The following is a 25,602-nucleotide window of genomic DNA, read 5'->3' on the forward strand; positions in this document are numbered from 1 at the left end:
ATTAAGGATTGTTTAATCCAGGATCCAATCACAAATAGTGACCAGTGAACATACATAACCAGCGTCTAAGTCAAACATGCAATGCTCCTATAACATAAAGTCCATTTACTGTTAATGGAAGATTTGAGGTAACAGCCATGTGCAACTGGAAGGAATGCAGAAAAAATTAACAGCTGTATCACAAATACTGGTAAAAAAAAAATTTTTGGCTGGCTTTTAGTGAGGATTTTAAATTTCTTTCACTTATTATGGCATCTGTATATTGTGCCCACCAGGTTGCAAGAAGTTACACTGCTAATTTACATCAATGGTGGTCAGAAGGAATCCTGTTACCAACTCAGTGCAGAATGTGGACCTGTAGGATGCTTATATAGTTAGCGCTCACAAAGGAGGCTGTGTGTGGTTGTTGTTTGCAGCTTCCAGTGTCGATGCTTCCTGCATTTTGCAAACTCAATCTCAATTCTGCTTATCTAAAGCAGGTCTCCAAACTTGACAACTTTTAAGACTTGTGGACTTCAACTCCCAGAATTCTCCAGCCAGAGTTGAAGTCCACAAGTCTTAAAAGTTGCCAAGTTTGGGGACCCCTGATCTAAGAGGCCTTGGCCTTTTCATTCAACACTTTGCTCAAGCAGATTATTCCTGACAACCTGGCTGACCAATCTCTTCTTACAAACCATCCATGACTGAGCACAAACAATTTTTGGAGGCAAGCAATTTCACTGATTAATTCTCACTGTCAGGAAATTTCTCCTTAGTTCTAGGCTGTATCTCTTTAATAATTTTCCACTCATTACTTCTTGTCCCGCCCTCAGGTGTTTCAGAGAACAGATTGATACCCCCTCCTCTTCTGTGTGAGAGCTCTTCAAGTACTAGAAGACTAGAAGTACTAGAAGACATTCTGATTGCAAAATTTGAAATTGCAATGAAGTTTAAGATTTGAGTTAATTTAAATGGGCAAATATGTTTTGTGCCTAGGTGTTAAGCATTTAGAATTGTACTTTGGTTTCCCCATCTGCATATAAAAAGGTCACAGTTAATACACCCATCAGAAAGTAATTTGTGTACTGTGTTCTCAACAAGATACTTGGAACTAGGGGTGAAGGCAGAATCTTGAGCCTGCAGCATGCAAATCAATTGTGTTAACTCTGAGATACCCCCTTTTGAATCATGGCCATCTCTTCCTAAGACAGGACTACTTTTCCAGTGCTATCATCAGCAATCCAGCAGGCATTAGCATTTAGTGACTATTATTTGCAATGGCTATTTCGGACAAGGATCTAAAAGTCAGCAGATTCAGAAGAGCTTTTTCTGCAGCACAAGGCACACTTCCCATTTTTCAAAACTATTTCCAAAGCAAACTTTATTCTGAAATCATTTTCTTCATAGTCTGTTTTTCCACACAGAGGGGAAGGAAAAAAAGAGACAAAACAAAATTCAAGCTTTTTTTTTTTTTTTTTTTTGACATCTATAAATAAAAATCTAGATGGGGAAAGTTGGAGAAAAGAGAAAAGGGGTTTAAGGCCCAAACCGATGTCCTGCTCTGTTAAAACTGTCTCCCCAAGTTTAGAGCCAAGCAGGCCAGGAATTTGCAGGGCTGCATCCAAAAATACCAGGTTCTTCATGCATGATTGCATCACAGAATTGTGAGAAAGGAAATTCACAAGATTACTATTTTTTAAATGGTTTTCCGTATTGAAAAATAAAATTGGCAGGAGAAGCAGAATAGAAAGGGTTCTTGAGGGTGTTGGCATCTGTTCTGCCTTTTGAGGTAGTTGCCTCTCATGCTAGGGTGGGTATTATCCACATAACAGCTAATTAAGCCTCCCAGCCTCCAGGAACATTTCTTTGTTGCCTGTCTGCACTATAATACCTGCTTTGGTCATAGCTACATCATCCCTGATGCAGGGTCACACTGTTCTGTACTGCGTCGTCAGCAAAACCCTCATCACAAACATTACAGTATAGGATGGGGACACTTCAACAGCTCTGTCTGATTCTCAGAGGCAACTAACAAATCAGTCTAAGAGTGTTGATAGCCAAGCATTCTAACAGAAACCGCAAGGGAGTTTAACATGATGGGCAACGTGAATGGACTCTAGAACTCTTTCTCTCTTTCATTAAGATGGATGCCGGAGAATGATGGGTTTTAGGCTAGCTCAGTGGTCTTCAAACTTGACAGCTTTAAGACTTGTGGACTTCAACTCCCAGAATTCCTCCTCCAGTCATGTTAGCTCAGGAATTCTGGGAGTTCACAAGTCTTAAACTTTCCAAGTTTGAAGACCCTTGGGCTAGCTTATCCTCAGTATATGCTAGACTCCAATTCCCATGAAACCTAGCTAGGATGAAGTTGACTCGTACATCTGTGGCATCCAGCTTGGAAAGGTAGCTCTATTTATTACTATCCTTAAGCAAAATGCATTATTTTGGAAGACTCTCCTCTAGCCTGTTTCAGAGGTTTTAAGCATGCAGTCCATTCTGCTGGCCTTGACCCTACGGTCTTCTGAAATTCATTATGGTCTATGCAGAATGAATATCACTACCCTGGGAATTGTTCTAGGGTGCTCTTGAGTGCCCATGGGGATGAAGACTTTCCTTTTTAAAAAAAACTTCCACAAGCAGCCCTAAAACCCACTATTTTTAAAGAATCTGTTGAAAAGGAATTAGCGTTGCTAGTTGTAATTTATGTGGCAGAGGAAGTAGGAGTGCAATTCATGTGTCAAGGTGCTCCTAAGCCCTCTTGTATCTTGGAAGGTCATATAAATGCATGGCTGGATGAGGAATTCTGGGAGTTGGAAGTCCACAAGTTCAAAGTTGCCAAGTTTGGGGATCCCTGCTTTAGAATATCCTCCCCTGATCCCTGCCCATGTGGGTTGAGGATGATGGGAGTTGAACCCCAACACATCTGGAGAACAGGAGGGTGGACATCATAAAGCAGGAAAACTACTTCTTTCTCCCAGCTGGATTTATATCCTCTCCCATGGGGACTTTTTCAATTCTTTCTCTAGCTGCCCTTTTCAGAAAACCTTTTGTTAGAATCGTTGCTCTAAATGGCTTCGCAAATTCCTTTACAGAAAGAGACAGAGCAGCTAACTGGCAAACAATCCCAAAGTATGAATTAAGATTGTCTGGACATATTATGAAACGTCCTCTTTTTCTTTTTCTCTCTGCCTAAAAAAGAGCAGAGTCATGGCTTTTAAAGAAGTTTCCAACTCTGAGCAACAATCTGTCTTTCATAGTCCTCCAGATCATTCTGAAATCCTGCTGAGCATACATCTTCACCGGGCCTCCATGCCAACCGTCTAGGGTTACCCAACAAAATATTATTATTAGATGCACTCATTTTATGAGCAGCCTTTAAAAGGCCTGCTCTGTTTGTGGTTCAATGAAACCTTTGTTGGCAGGGCAGGGGAGGTAATACAATACCTTTCCTGTGTCCTTCCCATGAAGGCCTCCCATTTTCCCTTTTCTCCCATTATTACTATTTTTTTAAAAAAAATTCAGCAAGGCCTTGAGAAGGCCTTCCAAAACATCAGCAACATATGGAGGGTGTTTGGGAGGAGGAAATGCATGACCTTACGTTCTTACTCTTGCTCAACACAAGGATGTTATCTTGTGTTCTGCAAAAAGAGCCAATGGGTCACTTCCTGACTCCTTCCAGAGGAAGAGATCCTCCACCCTTGGCATTCTGTGATCCAGAGAAGACTGTCTTGCTGTCCTTTAACCGAACTATGTCAAGCGTGAGCCCCCAAAGCTTCTGTCTGGAACACCCTAGAACTTACACTCTAGGCTTATTTCAGAATGCAGCACGAGTTAACAAGCTCTTGAAGGATAGGGGGAGGCGTGGGAAAAGAGCAGGCAGGCGAGTCAGCACAACCATCCTACCTACCTAATTTTTTTCTTCGATCAGAGAATTGGTGGGGCTGCTGAGGTCACTAGGGCTGCTGGGGAGGGTGGGGGTACTAGCATTAGAGGAAGTGCTGGCCTCACTAGACCCCTTCTTGGAGTGCTTTCGCCACTCGGGGACTGTACCCATCATGGCTGGGGATTTGATGTTCTGCCTGTCCTTTTCTGCCTCTTCTTCCTCGTCGTACCGTTCATCATCCTCTTCAGTCTCGCTGTGATGGGGGCTGGAGTGGCGGGAGATGGAAGGAGAGGGTGGGACGGAGGCTGGGCGTGGGTAGCGGAAGCCCTGAGCCTGCAAGGTTGAGGTCGGGAACAGAGTGGATTGGGGGTGGGGAAGAATGGTGAAAAATCAATCAACGTCACAGAGTCTCTTGCCATCATCCCCTCCTGCCTTCAACCCGTAACTCTTTTCTTTCCCCCTTTCAAATCACTCTCTGCAGGACCAGCATCTCAGCTTCTAGCCCATTTTTCCAACATGAGAACAACATCTGGCCTTTGACAAGGGCACTCCAGGCAACAGAGAGAGAGGGCCAGGACCCAAGAGTTGAAGTCCCAAACAAGCCTCAAAGTTGCCAAGTTTGGAGATCCCCGCTTTACAATATCCTTCCCTGATCCCTGGAGGGCCACATTCAAACAGATACATCAACAAAATAGCATTCTCTTTCATTAGCCGCTTGTATTTACTTGTATTTTCTCATTCTAGCCTAGTTTATAACTCAGGGACAATTTTGGAAAGAGGGTTACTGAGATCTGCATCATGGACTTTCAGCTTCATGGACATTTCTGAAGCAGAAACTACTTTTATTAGAACCTTGAAGTTCACCAACTGGAACTGGCTCAAATAAATGGACAGATCCTAGAAATTTGGGACAGGCTCCCTCTGCCCAGCTGGGAGTTTGTGATCAATAGTAGAACGCAAATCCCCTCAACGCTTTTCAGGGTGTTTTAGCAAGGTAAAATCTTTTTCTAGATACAGGTAGTCTTTGACTTACGACCACAATTGAGTCCACAATTTATGTTGCTGAGCAAGACAGTTGTTAAGTGAGTTTTGTCCCATTTTATGACCTTTCTTGCCACAGTTGCTAAATGAATCACTGAAGCTGTTAAGTTAGTAATGTGGTTGTTAAGTGAATCTGGCTTCTCCATTGCTTGTCAGACAGTCACAAAAGGGGATTACACGACCCTGGGACACTGCGACCATCGTAAATGTGAGTCAGACGCCAACTGACTCTTGGTCACATGACCACAAGGATGCCACAATGGCCTTAAGTGTGAAAAATGGTCATAAGTCACATATTTCAGTGCCACTGTAACTTTGAACGGTCACTAAATAAACTATTGTAAGTCGAGGACTACCTGTAGTGGGCTATCATCCGAGCTGATACATGATTTTAAAGTCCTCGGTTTACAACCACAATTGACACCAGAATTTCTGCTGTTAAGCAAGGTGGTTGTTAAGTGAGTTTCAGTCAATTCTACAGCCTTTTTCTGCCACGGTTTTTAAGCAAAAACCCTGCAATTGTTAAGTGAATCCTGTGGTCATTAAGCAAATCTGGCTTTCTCCATTTACTTTGCTTGCCAGAAGCCAGCTGGGAAGGTCCCAAATGGCATTCACATGACCCTGGGATGTTGCAACTCTGGTAAACACACCCCAGTTGCCAAGCAACCAAATTTTGATCATGTGACTGCAGAGATGCTGCATCCATTATAAGTGCAAGGATCGGTCTTAGTCATTTCCCCCCCCAATGCCATTATAACTTTGAATGTTCACTAAATGAACAGTTGTAAATCAAGTTGTAAGGGGACCCCATATAAGGCTTATGTCTCTTTCGTCTCCCACGAGGGACCTCACTTACCGCAGTTGTTTCGTGTGGCTCATAGGTGAAGTTATCAGGGAAGGCCTTTGCGAGAGCCATGTGCCGGGCATACATGTAATACTGCAAAGAAGAGTATGGTAGGAGAAAAGGGAAAAAAATGAACACCTAGATTCTGCCCCCACTGCTGAATTTCTTCCCATTCCCATGGCAAGCAACATAATCTGTTATCATTCAGGCAGTCAACACACTTCTGGTTTCCAAAACACGTGGAAAAGATTCCCTCCTGGGCCCAGAACTGCAGAACCATCAATTTAGTTGCAAATCTGATTTCTGTCTTCAAGAGTTGATGGTATCAGGTTTCTCTACATTCAGGTTCTTTGATAGGTGGAAGGAAGGGGTGGTGGTGGCTGATGAGGGTAAGCAGGGGAGTTTTCACCATACCTACACTTAAGCTGTGGCGTACTTTGCCCTGGGCGGCTCAATTCTTACGTTGCATTTGCATCTGTTTATGGAGATTCACAGTCATCCAGGATAGGTCATGGTTGTCCCAAAGGTGCTTTTTCAAGAGGCAACTGGACTTTCTTGCTTTTTTTTGAGCACTGAATGGTGTGGGAGTATGAATGGATTTCCAGAAAAACTGCAGACTACAGGAACCATTTGTACTTCAGTTTGAGATGCAGTCAACACAGACTCATCCCCAACAGCCTGAGCCTGTCTGCAACAATTGAAGGGACACGGGGTAGAAAAAAATCCCGCAGCCAAGAAGACTCCACACCCATTTGCAATACTCAGGTCAACCCCGAGGACACAGACAAACCTCCAAGTGGCCTCGGTGACTCTCTAAAATAGAGTGCAAATGACCAGCTGTCTGCAAGGAATATAAATCCTTCCGTTTCCCACCATCCAGTCAGAAGTGAAGAAGCTTCTTGGATGCAAAGTCCAGGTGCCTCCTAAAAAGCACCTTTGGAACATTTGCATTTGTGTAACCCAAGGTTCCTCAACCTCCAGTCCGTGGACTGGCATTGAACTGCGGCATGCCAGAAACCAGGCTGTGCAAACAACAAAGCCACATCTGCGGGATGTAGGTAGCATGTCCACGGAAAAACCTCTCTCCACGGAATTGGTCCCTGGTATCCAAAAGGCTGGGGGCCGCTGGATAGAAGGTCTCTTTGAAATCCATGGCTACCATGAGTTGATAAGGCTCAAAACAAATGTTGGATGAGATCGAAACATGGTGTCTGTCTTCCCCACATGGAGTTCTTTTCCCCCACCTCCCAATTTTCTTTTCTGAAGGTGGTGGAACAGAGGCAACTTTGCCAGCTTTACAAAAAGGTATCCAGCAAATTGACAAATGCCAGATCGCCTCCTGAATTGCAAGATAATTGTGGAAAAGAGAGAGGTGAGGGATAAGGGCAAGTTACAGTATTTTTAACTGTTTGTTTAACTTCCCTTTGATTTTAGGGATAAATGAACTTTGTGCCCCACAATGAAGGCTTCATAAACATCAAAACAATAAGACGTTGCATATTTCTGAATAAATGAAAGTAATTCATGTTTGCAGCAACATCCCTTCATATAGCAGCTTGTGGGTTGGAATTCTTTCCTATAGAAATATATCTTTCCATTTAAAAAAGAATTATTTTGAAGAAGACACTAGATCAGTAGATCTACAATAACCTTTTTCTTATAATGAAAATACGGGTAGTCCTAGTGTTGTGACCAGAATAGGCATCAGAAGTTCTGCCGCTAAGTATTTTGGTGTTGCCGAAGAAGCCCAAACTGGTTTTGATCTGTGCTCGCTGCTGGAGTGCCCTGACCTGGCTGGATTCGGGGCTAAGCCACCCCGTAGAGGTGGTGAAGAGGGAAGAGACCACCAGCAGGGTTGAGAAGAGCCGCATCTCTCCTCCCCAGCTGGCCATTACTCCCTTTCCTGAAGGCGGCTGCAGCCATGGTCGGAAATGGCCACCTCAAAGAAGAACCTGACTGGAAAAGATTGCGCAGGAGGAAGATAAGAAGAGAAAGATTTGACTGACCGGGTTGAACTCAAAAAGCAAAAATATAAGGTACCTTGGTATTTGAACTATAAAGAATAACATTATTCCCAAAGAAGATTTCTAAAGCGGCGAAGGAGAGTGAGAAGAGAAAAGATTTGGGTTTTTTTTCCTTTCCTTCCCCATACTGGCAGCTAAGAGACTTAAGTAAGAAATTGAAAAAAAATTCACTTTGACATTAATAGGCATTCAAACTGAAAATAAAATGTCAAAGGGATAATAAAGATTTCTTGGATATTTAAAAACTTTTAAAAGAAGGAGAGAAAAGGAAAAAACAAAAGGGTGGGATCTGGAAAAATGGAGACCACCTGGAAGTAAAAGGAATTAACAGTGAAACCTTAACAAGATTCCTAAAAAATACATTCTAACTGAAACTTTGTAACAAGATAATAGAACCCCAGGAAGAGAAAGTGGAAAAAGAAACAAGAAGAAACAGCCTTGGATTATTTGGATTACCTGGTGATTTTTGGATTTTTGGTTATTGGATTTAAATGACTAAACTCAATCGAGTGGTTGTTTAAAAGTGTTTAAAGTGGCATCACCCTTGGAAGAACTGAAAATGGAACTTAAAAAACCGAAAGAAGATGCACAAGAAGGAAGAGGTTTTTTTAGCTTTGTATTTCAATTTTTAGAAATGGAGATCTTGAACTATGAGAAACAGCAAGAAATGCTTGAAGAACAAGAAGGGCGGGACAAAGAAGAAGGCATCTTTAATGATCAAGTAATTCTATGTGGGGGGGGGGAAGGAAAGGGGAAAAGAGAGTGAAAAATTTAAGATTTCAGAAAACAACCAAAAAAAAAGAAGAATAATTTGAAAAGCAGTTACAATGTTAGGAAGAAACAGAAGAGAGGATTACAGAAGAGAGAATCAGAATTAGAGAGAGAAGAGGTCAAAAAGGGAAGGGAGAAGAAGAGGGGGAAGAGGGAAAGGAATAGAAATTATAAAGGACAGAAACAGGACATAGAGAAACAGAGAAAACATATAAGGATTAAAGGTATAAGCCTATTTAGAAGACATAGAGATAATGGGTGAAAATTTAATTGAAAGAGAGGATTCTGCAAGGGTACATAAGATAGTATTGTTATATTAGAAATAGAAATGAACTTTGAAAATATGAAACAAGTGTGATTAAAATGATAGTCATTGTAATGGAATGGAATATTTAATAAATAAATGAAATAAAGAGAATGAGAGAATAAAATTAAGAAAGGATGGGAACATTTTAATTGTTATTAATGATTTATAAAAATGTAAATGAAGAGAAATATGAAAGAAATATGAAAAAAATATGGAAATGTTACAAGTGTTCCTAAGGAAGTATGATATTTAATTAAAAAGAAATGTTAAATATTTTAATTAATATTAATGGAAGATTGTAACTAACATTAATGGTTGAGCCGAATTGGAATAGAATGAGTATTTTATGTCTTTAAGAATTTAGTGTGTATTTTAAGAATGTACCAAGCATAATTCGATGGGCCAAAGTTATGTGTTATAAAATAGAGGTTAGATATTGAATGTTGTAACTGTAAAGGCATAAATTGAAGTTTAAATAAAATCTGAATGGAGAAAAATTAAAAGATACAAAGGTGTCATACTCCAATCAGTAACTACAGGGGAAAACTTGTTTAATGAGAAAAGAAAATATGAAATTGAAACAGGACAGACAAAAGTATAAATATAATGATTAGAGAGATATTGAAACTTAGAACGAGAGATGTAATGGAACATAGAAAGGAATGAGATAATTAAAAACAAGGTTGAGAAAAGTAAGGGAAGGGAAAAATCACTGAGAAAATGCTAAAATAGTAATAAGATATGGAATAGAATACAAAGAAGAATATGAAATTGAGTTTGTGTCTGTATGGAAAAGTGACAACCTGGGATCATGCTATTCTCAAAAAATCATGCAACCCGGGATCATGCTATTCCCAATTTTATTTGCATTATGTTTTGTGAAAACCCAAATAATTTTTTTTACAAAAAAAGAAGTTCTGTCGCTAAGCAAGGTGATGTTAAGCTGGGTCCAATTTTATGACCTTTTTTGCTATGGTCCTTAACTGAATGACCACAGTTGTTAAGTGAATCACATGGTTGCTAATTGAATCCAGTTTCCCTTCACTGGGGTGGGGGTGGGATGCTGCAACTGACACAAAACCATGCCAGTTGCCAAGTGTTTGGCTTCTGATCATGTGACCACAGGGATACTTGGATGGTCATAACTATAAAACTGTAAAATGTGGTTGTAAGTCACTTTTTCCAGCACTGTTATAATTTCAAACAGTTGCTAAATGAATGGTCCTAAGTTGAGGTAGTATTGTATGAGGAAACTTCCAGTTATTAAGTTCTCATTTAGGGGAGTACATGCATAGGATTGCCTCCGGTGTGAATAGCAGTTCCCACAGGCATATGCATCTATCATGCTCATTTGCTTTAAGGACTTCATTTATAAAGTTAAGGTGAACAAGAATTTTTCTTCCTCATTTGAGCTAGATTTTCTCTAAATTAGGCACTCAGGACCTGTATATGAAATTTACTCTTTAAGTAAAGAAATATTTAATAATGATAGTTTATAAAGTAAACATTTTTCCTTTCTGAATTTATTTTTACTTTAAGAAAGAAAACTAATCCAATCACTTCAAATGCAGAGTTGCGTTCTGACACGAACCAGAACATATTGGGAACAAAACCCTTTCAAGAAACTTTTACCATACCCAACTTTTCAAAGATGCATTGATGAGAATAATTTGACACTAGCCTTGTTATAGGCTGGGAAAAACTTCTTGGAGACTTTATAAATTGTAAATAAATAATTATGCACATAACTGTTTGTACTACCTCCTATAATCTCCTGATCCCTCCCAAAAGCTGGTGATATTCCTGATCTGTCCTCAAATTTATTTCTGCTTCCAGGAAATTGCACGGAGCAGAGAAGACAAGTTACCATCATATTAAAGGACTTGTTGAGCATGAAAGGCCCATTAGTGAAAAAATGAATAAAGTAATATTTGCGCTATACAGCCTCTGGGGCAAACATGGGAATTACAATAAAGCAGATGAAATGCCAAAGAGCAGAGGAGGAGGAGGAAGACTATCACAATGACATGACATGGTGGAAAGAAAAGCTCACCCTTCCTAGATATTTCCAATCCAGGAGATCGGAAAGCCTCTCTGTACGGTTTCTCTGGATAATGCGCTGCCGCCGCGACTGCTGGCAGAAGCTGTAGAGGAAAGAAGTCAACTGCGTGCACGATTCGTCCAAGCCCCGGAAACGCCTATCTAAGATGTAGATCCCTGGTGGGAACCAAAAATATGTCAAAGGAGCAGCATCACCTTGATTCAATACAGAGAGTTGACAATTGATCAAAGTAAGACAAGGCTGACTCCCTTCTGCCCAACTGAATGGCTATGAGATGCTAGACAACAATATGCAGACAATCCTCAAGTGATAATCGTAATAAAATTGGGACCGGAACTTCCATTGCTATGTGAGAGGTTGTTACGTAAATCACTTCCAATCTATTTTACTGTGGCTGTTAAGTGAACCACCATGTTTGTTAATTGAATCACAAGCTTTTTAAAGTGAATCAGGCTTTCCACATTGACTTTGCTTGTTGGAAGCCAGCTAGGAAAGTTGCAAACTGTGAACACGTGAGCCTGGGATGTTACAACTGTCATAAATACACATCAGTTGCCAAGTGCCCAAATTATGTTCATGTGACTGTGGGAACACTGTGATGGTTGTAAGTGCAAGGACTGGTGATAAACCATTTGTTTCCACTGCTGTTGTAACAGTCACTAAGCAAATGGTCAAAAGTCAAGGATTGCTTGTAATTAAAAATGTTTTAGGTAGATAGATAGGATAGAATTCTTTATTGGTCAAGTGTGATTGGACACACAAGGAATTTGTCTTTGATGCATATGCTCTTATAAAGAAAAAATAAAATACATTCATCAAGAATCATAGATACAAACTTATTGACCGTCATAGGTTACTAATAAGCAATCAAATCATACTAGGAACAAATAAAACAATAAAAACTGTAAAGATACAAGCAACACGGTTATAGTCCTAAATGGGAAGAGATAGGTACTAGGAAGGGTGAGAAGAATAACAGTAATAGTCTTAGTAAATAATTTGACAGTGTTATGGGAAATAGTTGTTTAGCAGAGTGATGGCATTAAGGAAAAAAATGTCGTGTCTAGTTGTTCTGGTGTGCAATGCCCTATAGCATCATTTTGAGGGTAGAAGTTGAAACAATTTATGTCCAGGATGTGAAGGGTCTGTAGAGATTTTCACTGCCCTCTTTTTGACTCAGGCAGTATACAGGTTCTCGATGGAAGGCAAGTTGGTAGCAATAGTTTTTTCTGCAGTTTTAATTATCCGTTGAAGTCTGTTATCTGTCTTGTTTGGTTGCAGAACCAAACCAGACAGTTATAGAGGTGCAGTTGACAGACTCAGTAATTCCTCTGTAGTATTGAATCAGCAGCTCTTTGGATAGTTTGAGCTTTCTGAGTTGGCGCAGAAAGAACATTTTTTGTTGTGCTGTTTTGATGACATTTTGTCCATTTTAAGTCCCGAGATATGATAGAATCTAGAAACTTGAAGGTCTCTACTGTTGATACTGTGTTGTCTAGTATTTTAAGAGGTGATAGTATAGGAGTTTTTTTCTAAAATCTATCAACATTTCTATGGTTTTGAGTGTGTTCAGTTCCAGATTGTTCCGGTTACACCACGAGGCAAGTTGTATAACCTCCTGTCTGTATGCAGATTCATCATTGTCTCGAATGAGACCAATCACTGTTGCATCATCTGTAAACTTCAGTATTTTAACAGAGGGATCTTTTGAGATGCAGTCATTGGTATATAAAGTGAAGTGGAGAGAGCACACATCCCTGTGCTAATTGTACAGGTAACTGATGTGATTTTTGCCTAGCTTTACCTGTTGCTTCCTGTCTAGAATGATGGTATTAAATGCTGAGCTGAAGTCTAGAAAGAGGACCCTTGCGTAGGTCTTTGGAGATTCAAGATGTTGTAGGATGTAGTGCAGACTCATATTAACAGCATCATCTGTCAATTTATTTATTTATATATATGTGTGGGTCTTTGGTTATTCGGGTTTTCTCCCGCGTAAAATTGGAAGTATTTTGGCGACGTTTCGACGAAATCTCATTTGTCATCTTCAGGCTTGTGTCTTCGGCTTTGTGCTTCTCGGAGTAATGTGAACTTGCAGCTGTTTTTTCTTTTAACTGCCAGTGGGAGTGCGACTTGACTGGGTGGGGGTTGGCTGTGTTCTGATTGGCTGGGGTGTGTTCTGTTCAGGTGGGGGCTTGGCTGTGTTCGGGTTAGTCTTAGTTGTTGGGGGATTTGAGCTGGTGAGCTGTGATCCTGTTGTTTGGCTTCGCATTCGTGGTCGTGCCACATCTTCATGTTGGGCGTCAGTTCGCTTCAAGTATGGGTTGGAGGGGTTTGAAGTGGGTAGTGATGCAGCTGCGGTACGGCTTCTGGTCCGTGGTCGTGTCTCATCATCTCTGTGGGTGTGAATCTGCTTTCTACGTGGAAGTGTGGTGGTAGCATCTTGTGTGGGATTTGTGGGTGGGTCTGGTGTCATTCTTCATGTTAGGTACTCATTTGTTAATGAGGGCGGGTTTCCAAATGGCTGGTAGGTGGGAGGTATCATCTCATTTATTCATGCTGTGTGGGCGTTTTTCTATCTCTATGGCTTCTCTGATTATTCTATTGTTGAAGTGTTGAGTTTTGGCGATAGTTCTGGTATTTTTAAAGTCAATCTCATGACCTGTGGCTTTGAGGTGCAGGACCAGGGAAGAGGTCGGTTCTTCTTTTTTGAGTGAGTTCTTGTGTTCTTCAATGCATGCACTAATTCTTCTGTTGGTTTGTCTGATGTATGTGTTGGGGCAGGTGGTGCATGGGATTTTGTATACTCCTTGGTTTTCTAACTTGATTCTGTCTTTAGGGTTTCTTAGGATGGTGGATATTTTTCTATTTGTGCAGAATGCTGTCTTAATGTTGTGTTTTTGGAGGATCTTGCTCATTTTGTCTGTATTGCCTTTTATATATGGGAGGAGGGCTTTGCCGTTCTCTTGTTCTCTGTCTTGGATTTTGGTTGGGGTTTGTTTTTGGACTAGGTGGGTAATCTTTCTTTGGAATCCATTGGCTGTTAGTACGTTAGTGAGAGTGTGTAGTTCGGTTTTTAGGTGTTGTTCGTTGGCTAGGCATTTTGTTCTGGAGATGAGTGTCTTGGCTACGGAATTGAGCCGTGCTGGGCGGTGGTGTGAGCGTGTGTGTAGATAGCGGTTTGTATGTGTTTTCTTCTGGTAGATGGTGTGTCCTAGGGAGCCATTGGATTTTTTGTATACTAAGACATCTAGGAAGGGAAGTTGATTGTTAGCTTCTGTTTCCATGGTGAATTGTATTTTGGGGTGTAGGCTGTTGAGGTGTGTGAGGAAGTTGTTCAGTTTTTCTTTCCTGTGCGGCCAAATTATGAAGGTGTCATCTACATATCTGAGCCAGAGTTTGGGTCTGTGATCATATTTTTCTAGAGCTTGTGTTTCAAAGTGTTCCATGTAGAGGTTTGCGATGACAGGTGAGGGGGTGATTCCATGGGTGCTCCTTCTATTTGTTTGTATTTTTGTCCATTGTAGGTGAAGTATGTATTGGATAGGCAGTGGTTGGTCAGATCTAGGATGTGCTTGGCGGGGTTGTATTTGTTTTGGATGGCTATCAAGGCTTCTTTTATTGGCACTTGGGTGAAGAGGGATATGACATCGAAGCTCACTAGTAGGTCGCTGGGCTGTAAGTTTTGTTTCTTTATGATCTCAATGAACTGGAATGAGTTTCTTACGTGTGAGTTGATGGATTCTGCATAGGGGTGTAGTTGTTTGGTGAGAAATTTGGCTAGGTTTTGTAGAGGTGAGCCTATGGAGCTGACTATTGGTCTAAGTGGGGTTCCTTCTTTGTGTATCTTGGGGAGACCATAAAGCTTAGGGCATCTGGATGATTTCTCTCTGGGTATGATTCTTTGCTGGATTTCTTCGCTGATGGGGGAGGCTTTTATTTTGGATCTGGTGATTTTTTCTAGGTAGGTGGTGGGGTCTGTCTTTAGGGGTTTGTATGTGGGGTCTTGGAGTAGGTTGGTTAACTTGGTTTGGTAGTCAGATGAGTTCATAACCACTGTCGCATTGCCCTTGTCTGCTGGTAGGATTATTATGCTGGTGTCTTCTTTCAGGTTAAGTAGTACAGTTTGTTCTTCTTTGGATAAGTTGCTTTTGGGTGGTTTGCTGGTGCAAAGGATGTTGATGATTTCGAGTCTGATTCCGTTAGCATCATCAGAGTTGGTTTTGGTCAGGCTGGTTTCAACTTCGCATATAATGGTTTCTGTGGGGATGTGTTTGGGAGTGACAGCAAAGTTGAATCCTTTTGAAAGGACATTGGTTTCAGCTTTGGAGAGGATCTTGTTTGAGATGTTGTGCACTGTTTGTTTCATGTGTGGATGTGAGGGGGGAGGAGTTTGTTTCTGGCGTTGTTGTAGTTTTCTGAGTTTGTTGGTGTGTGTATCTGTCTTGAGGGTGGTCTGTGTTTTGGCTCTCCAGACAGCAAGTTGTTTGGATTTGTCCCAAAGTGCGGGGTGAATCTTGTTGCTGAGTCTGAGGTGAAGTGTGAGGAGATTTTTGTTGATTTGGTCTAGGTCTCTTCCCTGGTCCAGCACCTCAAAGCCACAGGATATGAGATTGACTTTAAAAATACCAGAACTATCGCCAAAACTCAACACTTCAACAACAGAATAATCAGAGAAGCCATAGAGATAAAAAAACACCCACATAGCATGAATAAACAAGATGATACTTCCCGCCTACCAGCCATTTGGAAACCCGCCCTCATTAACGAAAGAGTACCTAACATGAAGAATGACACCAGACCCATCCACAAATTCCACACAGGATGCTACCACCACACTTCCATGTAGAAAGCAGATTCACATCCACACAGATGATGAGACATGATCACGGACCAAAAGCCGTACCGCAGCTGCATCACTACCCACTTCAAACCCCTCCAACCCATACTTGAAGCGAACTGACGCCCAACATGAAGATGTGGCACGACCACGAATGCGAAGCCAAACAACAGGATCACAGCTCACCAGCTCAAATCCCCCGACAACTAAGGCTAACCTGAGCACAGCCAAGCCCCCACCTGAACAGAACACACCTCCAGCCAATCAGAACACAGCCAACCCTCCAACCAATCAGATCACAGCTAGGCCCCCAACCAATGAGAACACCCCCTCCACCCAATCAGAACTCAGCCAAGCCCCGATCCCAATCAAGTCGCACTCCCACTGGCAGTTAAAAGAAAAAACAACTGCAAGCTCACATTACTCCAAGAAGCACAAAGCCGAAGACACAAGCCTGAAGATGATGAATGAGATTTCGTCGAAACGTCAACAAAAATACTTCCAATATTACGCAGGAGAAAACCCGAATAACCAAAGACCCACATACAAATACCCATGAAAACCTCAGAAAACAAACAAATACACACACACACACACACACACACACACACTTTGTGTGTGGGTGTGTGGGTGTATTGTATATGTGCATATATATTGTATACTCTGTGTGTGTGTGTGTATATATACACACACACACATACACACACACAGTACACACTTGCCATAGTACACACTTGAGGCAGTGGTTTGAAATGGCTTAAGTTCCCTAATCTTTGAATTTTGTGGTGGCTCTATTGTATCCCAGCACACATTGCTTTAATTACTAGGTCTGGGCTAGAACAGACAGAATGGAATTACCCTAGATCACCTATTGAACCATGGTGGCACAGTGGTAGAATGCAATATTGCAGGCTAATTCTGTCGACTACCAGCAGTTTGATCCTGACCAGCTCAAGGTTGACACAGCCTTCCATCCTTCCAAGGCTGGTAAAATGAGGATCTAGATTTTTGGAGGCAATATGCTGACTCTGTAAACCACTTAGAAAGGGCTATAATGCACTATGAAGTGGTATATAAACCTAAGTGCTATTGCTATGCTATTTCACCCATTCATTTCTTCTAGAAATGTATAGGTTAATCTAGGCACCAAAATTATCCCCCCAAGATCCGCCTGAAGAAATTATCCTGTGGTCGAGTAAGGGTTGCATAGCTCCCATTGTGCCAATCCCTGTTTCCAGAGGCGCCACAATGATACCAACCATAGGCAGATGGATCTGCTATGTGTTCCTCCATGAAGCAGCCAAAGCCAGAGAGGTTGGTGGAAATGCTGGGTATCCCCATCACGGTACATTCAGCTGGAGAATAAGAGAGAGGTCATTGGACGACACAGAGGGATTAAATTCCGGCGAGATGCACTATCTGAAGAATTTACCTTGTGGCCAATTCAGTTGAGTTTATTAAGCTTTCCAGTCCCTACAGATTTTATGTACATGTTAAGAATAAGGTAAAGGTAAAGATTTCCCTTGCACTTATGTGTTAGTTGTCTCCAGCTCTAGGGGGCAGTGCTCATCTCTGTTACAAAGCTGAAGAGCCAGCACTGTCCAAAGATGTCTCCATGGTCATGTGGCTGGCATGATTAAATACTGAAGGTGCATGGAACGCTGTTACCTTCCCACCAAAGTGGTCCCTATTTTTCTACTTGCATTTTTACATGCTTTTGAACTGCTAGATTGGCAGAAGCTGGGACAAGTAACAGGAGCTCACTGTTACGCAGTGCTAGGGATTTGAACCGCCAAACTGCCGACCTTTCTGATCGACAAGCTCAGCTTCTTAGCAATTGAGCCACGTCCCTATATTAAGTATAGTAAACAGCTATTTTATTATCACCGAAACTTTAAGGCATTACAAAAAACTGTGCTTTCCTCACAAATTACATTCACTTATCATTTTCAGCAACAATTCACAATGCAAACTTATTTCTATCATTCTTCAATTAATGAGGTTCAGAGATGAGTTTTCATCTTTTTCTAGCGAAAGCATCATTACTCACACATTTTATTTATTTATTACTCAAATTTATACACCACCTATCTCACTGTCTAGGTCAGGGCCCCCCAATCCCTGGGCCGTGGTCTGTTCGGAACTCGGCCGTGCGATTAGCAAGCTGGCATATACGCACAAACAGCTCAACTTATACAAGTGGCAGGCTGGCGAACAGTGGGCCAGTGCACATGAGAAGCTTAACTTGTACAAGTAGTGGTTGGCACACATGCCCAGCTTGGGGGCCTGGTGGGGGGAAGACAGGAACTGGGCATGTGTGTCAACCCATTAGTTGTACAAGTTAAGCTGCTCATGTGCACTGGGCCACTGTTTGCCAGCCTGCCACTTATATAAGTTGAGCTATTTGTGCGCATATGCCAGTCCTCTAAGTGTCTCTGGATGATTTGCATGATATGATATGATGTGATGTGATACTGCAGAGTACTGCATAGTTGCATAGAAAGCTGATTGACTACTGGGAGAGAAGGAAACAATAACCTGGAGTAAAGCACAAGTGGCTAAAAACACTAGCAATCTACTAAAGTGTTTTATTTCTAATGTGTTTTGATGCCAAAGTTTTCCTAATTAATTTTATATAAAACACATACCTCCATGATTCTTAATAGCTCCATTGAGCTATTGAAATTGAAAAATGAAGGAAAAGCCATCATTTAGAAAAACACTTGCAGAATTAAGTGGAAAGACATGTAAGTGAAGGGCTAAAAAAGGCCTTATTGTTTGCAATGGGCCAAAACAATGACAAAATACACTAAATGAATTTCAGATGAAAAACTGAAGACCATGTTGGCTCTTTCCCTTCCATCACTTTTGGAAAGCAAAGTTACTAGGCCTCAAGACTAACAAGATGCATGCAGAATTATGTGTAAAACATACCTGGTGACACTGTGATCCCCTGACAACCTGTGGTTAATTTGAAGAGGGGTTGAGTCAATACCCAACAGTCTGCCCTTACAACCCACCTACCTGGTGTGTAGCCCCATGGTTCATAATAGGAAGGGAACACCCCCAAATGGCAGCCTCTAACAAATTCTTCATAATCAACAGGAAGCAATGGGCTTGTGGAAGACAGAAATTCTGGATGGAAGATGACCTAGGGAGAAGAAAAGTAAAAAAAGAAAGAGTATATAATTTCTTTATATACTATCAAACTCAATAACTGACTTCTAGTGATTTAATGTAATGCAATACAGGTATAGTCTTTGACTTAAAGCAGTACATTTAGTGACTGTTCAAAGTTACAACAGAAAAATTTGACATGACTATTTTTCACATGACCACTGAAGCATTCCACGTGATCAAAATTCAGTTGCTGAACAACTGATTCGTATTTATGACAGTTGTGCAATGTAATTATCTTTTGAGACTTTTGACAATCAAACTTATTATTACCTTTATTGTCAGAGTACAACATCTGTACAATGAGATTGGCTGAGCCTTCCTTTGTGCACCCCCCCAACACAACTCACAGTGAGGACCGAAGCCCCTAACCCAGTCCTAATCTTATTACACTATGCAACCTTGTTGCACAATGCACCGGCCCCTCAAATCTATCATAATAAGTTGACATGAAGTTATTTTCTGTCAGAAGTCTGACAGCTCACAGGTAGAAACTGTTCTTCAGCCTGTTGGTGCTGCTGGTTATGCTTTTATGTCTCCTACCCAATGGTAGAAGAGTGAAGAATTGCTGACCAGGATGTGAGTCGTCCCTAAGGATTTTCCTCACTTTTCTAGGCAGTGAGCCCTGGCGATGTCATCTAGTGGTATCAGGGAACAGCCCACGATGTTTTGTGCTCAATGGAGAAGCCAAATTCACTTAACAATTGTGCCTCTAATTTAACAACTGCAGTGATTCACTTAACAACTATGATAAGAAAGGCTGTAAAATGAGGCAAAAGTCAACTGTCTTGCTTAGCAACAGAAGTGGTAGCCTCAATTGTTGTTGTAAGTTGAGAACTATCTGCAATATTATTACAAATAATTATAAAAAAGCCATAAAACAACATAGACTGGTACAGTGATGATATATTTGAAATCTAAATCACTTTTGCTCTTATAAGCAAAACTATCTTTAAAATTTTATATTTCATTTTATCCACGTGTATCTTTATGTATGTGCATACAGATGATTCAGGTTTACACTGCTAGCATTCAATTCATGGGTCTTTAGGGGATTATGATAAAAAAGAATTCTTTAAAAAAATAATATATTCCATGGGAATAAGCACTTAAAAAGCAAACTAAAAGTACAAAATTCTGATAAACAGATAACTTTTGTTTTAGGAATAAAGAAATAAAGAATGAAAAGAAAAAATAATATCATGGCAACTATAAAACATAGTAAAATATGGCCATATACACAATTAAAATAAAACATTTAAAATACATTGGACATATATCTAAATTGCATCCACTAAAAATTCTTATTATTATTCACAGTGACTACAGGCACCAAGACTAGAAGAAAAGAGCCTGAATTTAAAAAATGACAACATAAGAAATTCAGAATACATCAAACCATAATTCTTTCCTTCAATCATTTTGGCTTATTAAAAGTCTGAATTTTTAGATTCCTAAGAATAAATAAAACATGGACAGGACAATTAAAAGAAAAAAATTACCAGATAAAATCAGGCACTAAATATTATAATTGCTTCTTTTCTTCCTTTTCCTCTTTCCCCTTGTATCTCACACCCCTTTCCCCCTGGCTCCCTTCCCTTAACTTCCTTTTTTTTCTTTTCTTCTCTTCATTGTATTTTATACTCCTGACGAATGTATCTTTTCTTTTATGTACACTGAGAGCATTTGCACCAAGACAAATTCCTTGTGTGTCCAATCATACTTGGCCAATAAAAGAATTCTAATTCTAATATAATAAAAATAAAACCTTAAAAGTATTATGATTTCCAGCAATATCTTAAAAATGCAGGAAATTATAATATTTTAAAATGCTTTTAAAAATACTGTACTGCAAATATCCCCCCCAAATTTCTCCCCTCGCCTGGCATGGACAAGCACCTGTTACTCACCTTGACGCGGTCGGCACTGCTATTGAAGAGACCAATGCGCCTGATGGTGTTGAGAATAGGGTCAGTAGAATCGTCCAGCATGTTGTGAGTGCAGATTGGGGGGAAAGAATGCCGCTGATTGAAGAGGGAAAAAAATCCAGACAGATGTTAACAACTCAGATTTAAAACCTTAAGCCTGGAAGAGAAGCAAAGCCTATATATTCACTTGTTAAACAGAATCCAAGATTGCTCCTATGTTTTTTCTGCTTCTCTTTCTGTACAAATTTGACAGGGCAATACATTATGGTTATTTGAAGGAATCACACTATATTTACAGATAATCTTTCTTTTTCCTTTTCTCATATGTTTTCTGAAAGATGATTTTGGATTTCCTTTCTAATATGAAGTGTTACATGAAGTGTGTGTAGGGCATGTGCAGAATTTATCACCAGGAATCTTATATGTATCAGTGTTGTAAATTTAATCACATTTCTTATGGCCACTCACTCCAGCTGATTCTGGGTGGGTTACGGTATATTAAACAGTTGAAAACAATTAAGAAACACACAAAAGAAACATGAAAGTCTGCATTAAAACCAACCATGCCAATAAAAGCATGACGCAAAACATTATTGGGGCTTCCCAGATACACTAACCCAGGCCTGAGAATTGACCAGATTTTAAGGACTTCTGGAACCCCAGGAGAGTGGGTGACATCCATATTTCTGGGAGATTTTATTCCTCATTCAGAAGCCTGGAAAGAAAGACAGGCCTCCCATCTCCACACATATCAGTGTGGTGTTTTTGACCTTATATTGGAATATCCTGGCTTATTTTCTACTTAAGTGCAACCATCACTGAGATGGCAAACCAGAGACTGAACTGTAAACTTCCAGATGGAGAGAAGAAGTGGAATTAAGATTAAATGTTATTTTATACTAAACAGAAGATCCTTCCTCAAACCCCAAATAGTATTCTTTTTTTTTTCTTTTTTTCTAAGAGAAGTTTAGAAACCAAGGTATCTTGATTTAGCACAAATCCAACATCCTTATGATTTCTGTTCTAAAATATTGCTTCAATCACAAGAGTCTTTTCTATCTCCAGAGCCAGAGTGGTCATTGCTGACAATCCTGAGTGTTGCGACCAGCAAGTCCTCACTCAGGTCTGCTGTTTAAGTGGGAGCCGAAGAAGCCTCTGATTGGCTGATCCGTTTGACAGCTCCGTATAAAAGGAGCTGTCAAACGGAATCAGCTGTCTCTCTCTCTCAGCTGCTGCCGCAAGCTCGCTGAGATACAAATTAACAACAAAGCCTGTTAAGTTTTATTGCTGTCTCTGCCTCTTCTTCTCAGTGCGCCAAACACAAAATTGGTGACGAGGATAGGATCGCTGACAAACTGAGGCAATCCTGAGGCAGAGAGAGAGAGAGCACCACACAGTTAAAGTCACTACAAAAAGAGCTTACAGCTTACAGCTACAAGTTGACTTACAGGCCTGGCATCAGCACATGCTGATGACCAAGCAGATGATCATTACCCATTTTGGTCACTGCCCCTGCCCCTTCAGCCTCCATGTTCCTGCTGGAAGATCTACAATTGCCTCTCACGGCTGATGACATCGCCTACGCCTCCACCAGAGATGCACAGCTATCCCAAGTTATGGACTGGGTGGCCCAGGGAGCCCCCGACAGTGGATTTCGACTCCTTCAAGGCACGCCAGACAGACCTAAACGTGCTAAAGGGGTGTTTACTGTGGGGACCCCGAGTAATTATTCCACACCTGCTAAGACTGCGTGTCATTGAAGTAGTCCATGAGGGTCACCCAGGTATCAACAGAATGAAGGCTCTGGCCAGGAGCTACATGTGGTGGCCAGGACTGGATGAGGCAGTTACTAATAAAGTTCAAAGTTGCTCCATCTGCCAGATGTCCAGACCTGCTCCACCAACAGCCACTCCGGGGAGTGGGAAGATACCAAAACACCTTGGCGTAGGGTGGATTTAGCAGGCCCCATGCAAGGGAAAACTTCTTAGTCCTGGTTGATTCATTTTCCAAGTGGGTAGAGCTGGTTCTCCTCAAATCAACCATTTCAGAAGCTGTAAGCAGGGCCTTGGACAACATTTTCGCATCCCATGGGTACCCAGGCACCCTGATTTCAGATAATGTACCCCAATTCACCTCCTCTCCCTTTGAACTATTCCTGGCCCAAAGAGGTATCACACATGCCCTGGTTTCCCCTTTTCATCCAGCTTCCAATGGCCTGGCAGAGAGGGCTGTAAGATCAGCTAAAGAAGCCCTGGGGAGAATGGCAAAAGGGGACTAGTCTACCAGGGTAGCCTGGTACTTACTAATCAGCACACCACCCCAAGCACTGCCACCAACCTCACCCCAGCTGAACTATTAATGGGAAGGAGACTTCACATAACCCTCGACAGGCTGTACCCTACTTATGCTCCCAGGGCACCCCTTGACTCATCCAGCAGGGCAAGGGACTTTAGGCTGGGGGACCCAATCTACTACCACAATTACGCGGGAAATCTCCTATGGTTGCCCGGGTGGGTAGAACAGAAAACAGGCCCTAAATCATACAGGGTAAGGTTGGCTGATGGAAGACTGTGGCGCCGACACGTGAACCAGCTGAGGAGCCAGTGAGAGTGCCCTTACAGGTCCAGTTCAGAGGGAGGCCGAGATCAAGGACACTGAGTGGGGCAACATCGAAGCCGCTTGAAGACCGACTCCCGACCAGCGGTCTTTCGCGGAGACCTTACCTGGGGAAACGACGACCGGAGCCCGCTCACTGACATCCGAAGAGGTCCCATCGACACCCGAGGTCCTTCCTCGGCCAGCCGAGATCGTCAGGGAAGGGGAGACGACACTGCCCCAAGTAGAAGGCACCACTCCAGCAACAGATCCGTCCCCATTGCCGCCGATTGCTGAACTAAGGTGATCTGGGCAAGTAAAGCGTCGCCCCGCCTATCTGGACAACTATACATGCGCAGTTCCAGGGGGAAGGAGTGTTGCGACCAGCAAGTCCTCACTCCGGTCTACTGTTTAAGCGGGAGCTGGAGAAGGCTCTGATTGACTGAGCTGTTTGACAGCTCCGTATAAAAGGAGCTATCAAACGGAATCCGCTGTCTCTCTCACTCAGCTATCGCAAGCTCGCAGCTATCCGCAGCTGAGATACAAATTAACAATAAAGCTTGTTAAGCTTTATTGCTGCCTCTGCTTCTTCTTCTCAGCAGGCCAAACATAAAACCGAGAGTCAGAAGTCCACACAGCCAATACTGGGAGGGCTGAATTAAAGCAACCTATAACCCAGGAATTTAGATCCAGACTCCCAGAATCCTGTGCTCCCACTCATCTAGCAACATGTCCTTCTAAGAGACTCTCAGACTAATTGCAACAGTCCAGAATCACTTTGTGTGAGATGAGCAAATAAATAGTTACAGGTAGTCCTCAACATGATCACAATTGGGACCAGCATTACCATTGCTAAGCAAAGGGGTTGTGTGTTGTGTCCAATTTTACAACCTTCCCCCCCCCTGTTGTTAAGCAGATCAAGGTAGTTGCTAAGTGAATTGTGTAGTTGTTAAACAAATCTGGCTTCCTCCATTGACTTTTCTTATTGGAAGCTTGCAAATGGCCATCAAACAACCCCAGGATGCTGCAACCATTGTAAGTGCCTGTTGTCAAGTGCCTGAATTTTGATCAGAGATACCACAATGGTCATATGTGTGAAGACTGGTCACAAATCACTTTTTTCATCATTGTTGTTAACTTTGAATTGTCTCCAAATGAATGGTTGTAAGTTGAGGAGTACCTGTATTATTAATGTGAAATAAACTCGTTTTTCATAACCAATGTTTTTCAAGACTCATTTTCCTCATGTCCCATACCTGAGTGGCAAAGATGGCTCTCTTCATCATTGTGAAATCTTCTTTGTCCAACATTTTGTTCATGTCAGGAAGGTTGCCCCTGAATTAGAAAAGCAGGCAGGCAGTGAATAATGTGGAAATTAATGAATAACACTTACAATACTGCTTTTCACTTGGACACGCATTCTAGTTTTTATATGGGAACCAAGATTTCTGAAATAGGCTTCTATCAAATCATTATTTCTCAGAAGAGACAAGGTAAAGAGAAGAAGCTCCCATTCTCTGTAACCATGGCAACCCAGCAGCCCATTCTCAGATGCTCAGCCCTTTATCATATTTCTTCTCGCCTACGAGACTTACACGAGGAGGGATTCGTACAGCTTTTTGCCAAACTTCTCCTTCACTGCATTGGCTGTGTCCCTAGAGTTAAAAAAGGGGGAAAAGGCGGAGGGGAGGGAAAGGAGAAAGAAATTTATGATTTGTGACACAACCTAGGATTCCTTGAATCAAATCCTTGCTTCTGAATCAAGGATTAGGAAAAATGGCTTCCAGCATTTTTGGGGTTTTCTCCCTAGAGAGAGTTCAGACAGACCTAACGGACTGGAGAAATATGTCAATATTGGTATTTCTTCAGGTAGGGAGATACCTTCCCTGTTCTGAGGCTTCAGGAAAAGAATGGACTTTATAGCTCATAAACTATATAGCTGAAGGCCAAAATGGCGGAGAATTATGGAAATCTTTCATGACTATGTGGTATATTTTTATCCAGCCTTTTTTTTTTTAAATCTCACAGCAATTTAAGGGAGGGGTCTCACCCACTAGCTTTATCCCCATAACATTTACTCTCTGAGGTAGGTTGTATACAGGTACAAAATTCATTTAGGGGCTGTTGGAAGTTACAATGGCACAGAAAAAAGGA

General features: G+C 41.5%; 1 protein-coding gene across 1 annotated transcript in view; it reads right to left on the reverse strand.

Moving 5' to 3' along the window:
* Nucleotides 1-1,343: 1,343 nt before the first annotated feature.
* Nucleotides 1,344-25,602, reverse strand: part of GYS1 (glycogen synthase 1) — a 54,368-nt gene continuing 30,109 nt past the window's right edge. Inside the window, exons 9-16 of the mRNA XM_026711844.2 lie at nucleotides 25,044-25,103; nucleotides 24,705-24,783; nucleotides 20,836-20,949; nucleotides 18,773-18,899; nucleotides 17,008-17,103; nucleotides 10,903-11,066; nucleotides 5,760-5,840; nucleotides 1,344-4,195 (exon numbers count right to left, since the gene is read on the reverse strand). Coding sequence (XP_026567629.1) covers nucleotides 3,887-4,195; nucleotides 5,760-5,840; nucleotides 10,903-11,066; nucleotides 17,008-17,103; nucleotides 18,773-18,899; nucleotides 20,836-20,949; nucleotides 24,705-24,783; nucleotides 25,044-25,103 — 1,030 coding nt within the window. The 3' untranslated portion in view covers nucleotides 1,344-3,886. The remainder of the gene's footprint in view (nucleotides 4,196-5,759; nucleotides 5,841-10,902; nucleotides 11,067-17,007; nucleotides 17,104-18,772; nucleotides 18,900-20,835; nucleotides 20,950-24,704; nucleotides 24,784-25,043; nucleotides 25,104-25,602) is intronic.

The sequence above is a fragment of the Pseudonaja textilis genome, chromosome Z (assembly GCF_049901715.1).
Source record: "Pseudonaja textilis isolate UNSWEBS1 chromosome Z, rPseTex1.2, whole genome shotgun sequence".
Classification (NCBI taxonomy): Eukaryota; Metazoa; Chordata; class Lepidosauria; order Squamata; family Elapidae; genus Pseudonaja; species Pseudonaja textilis.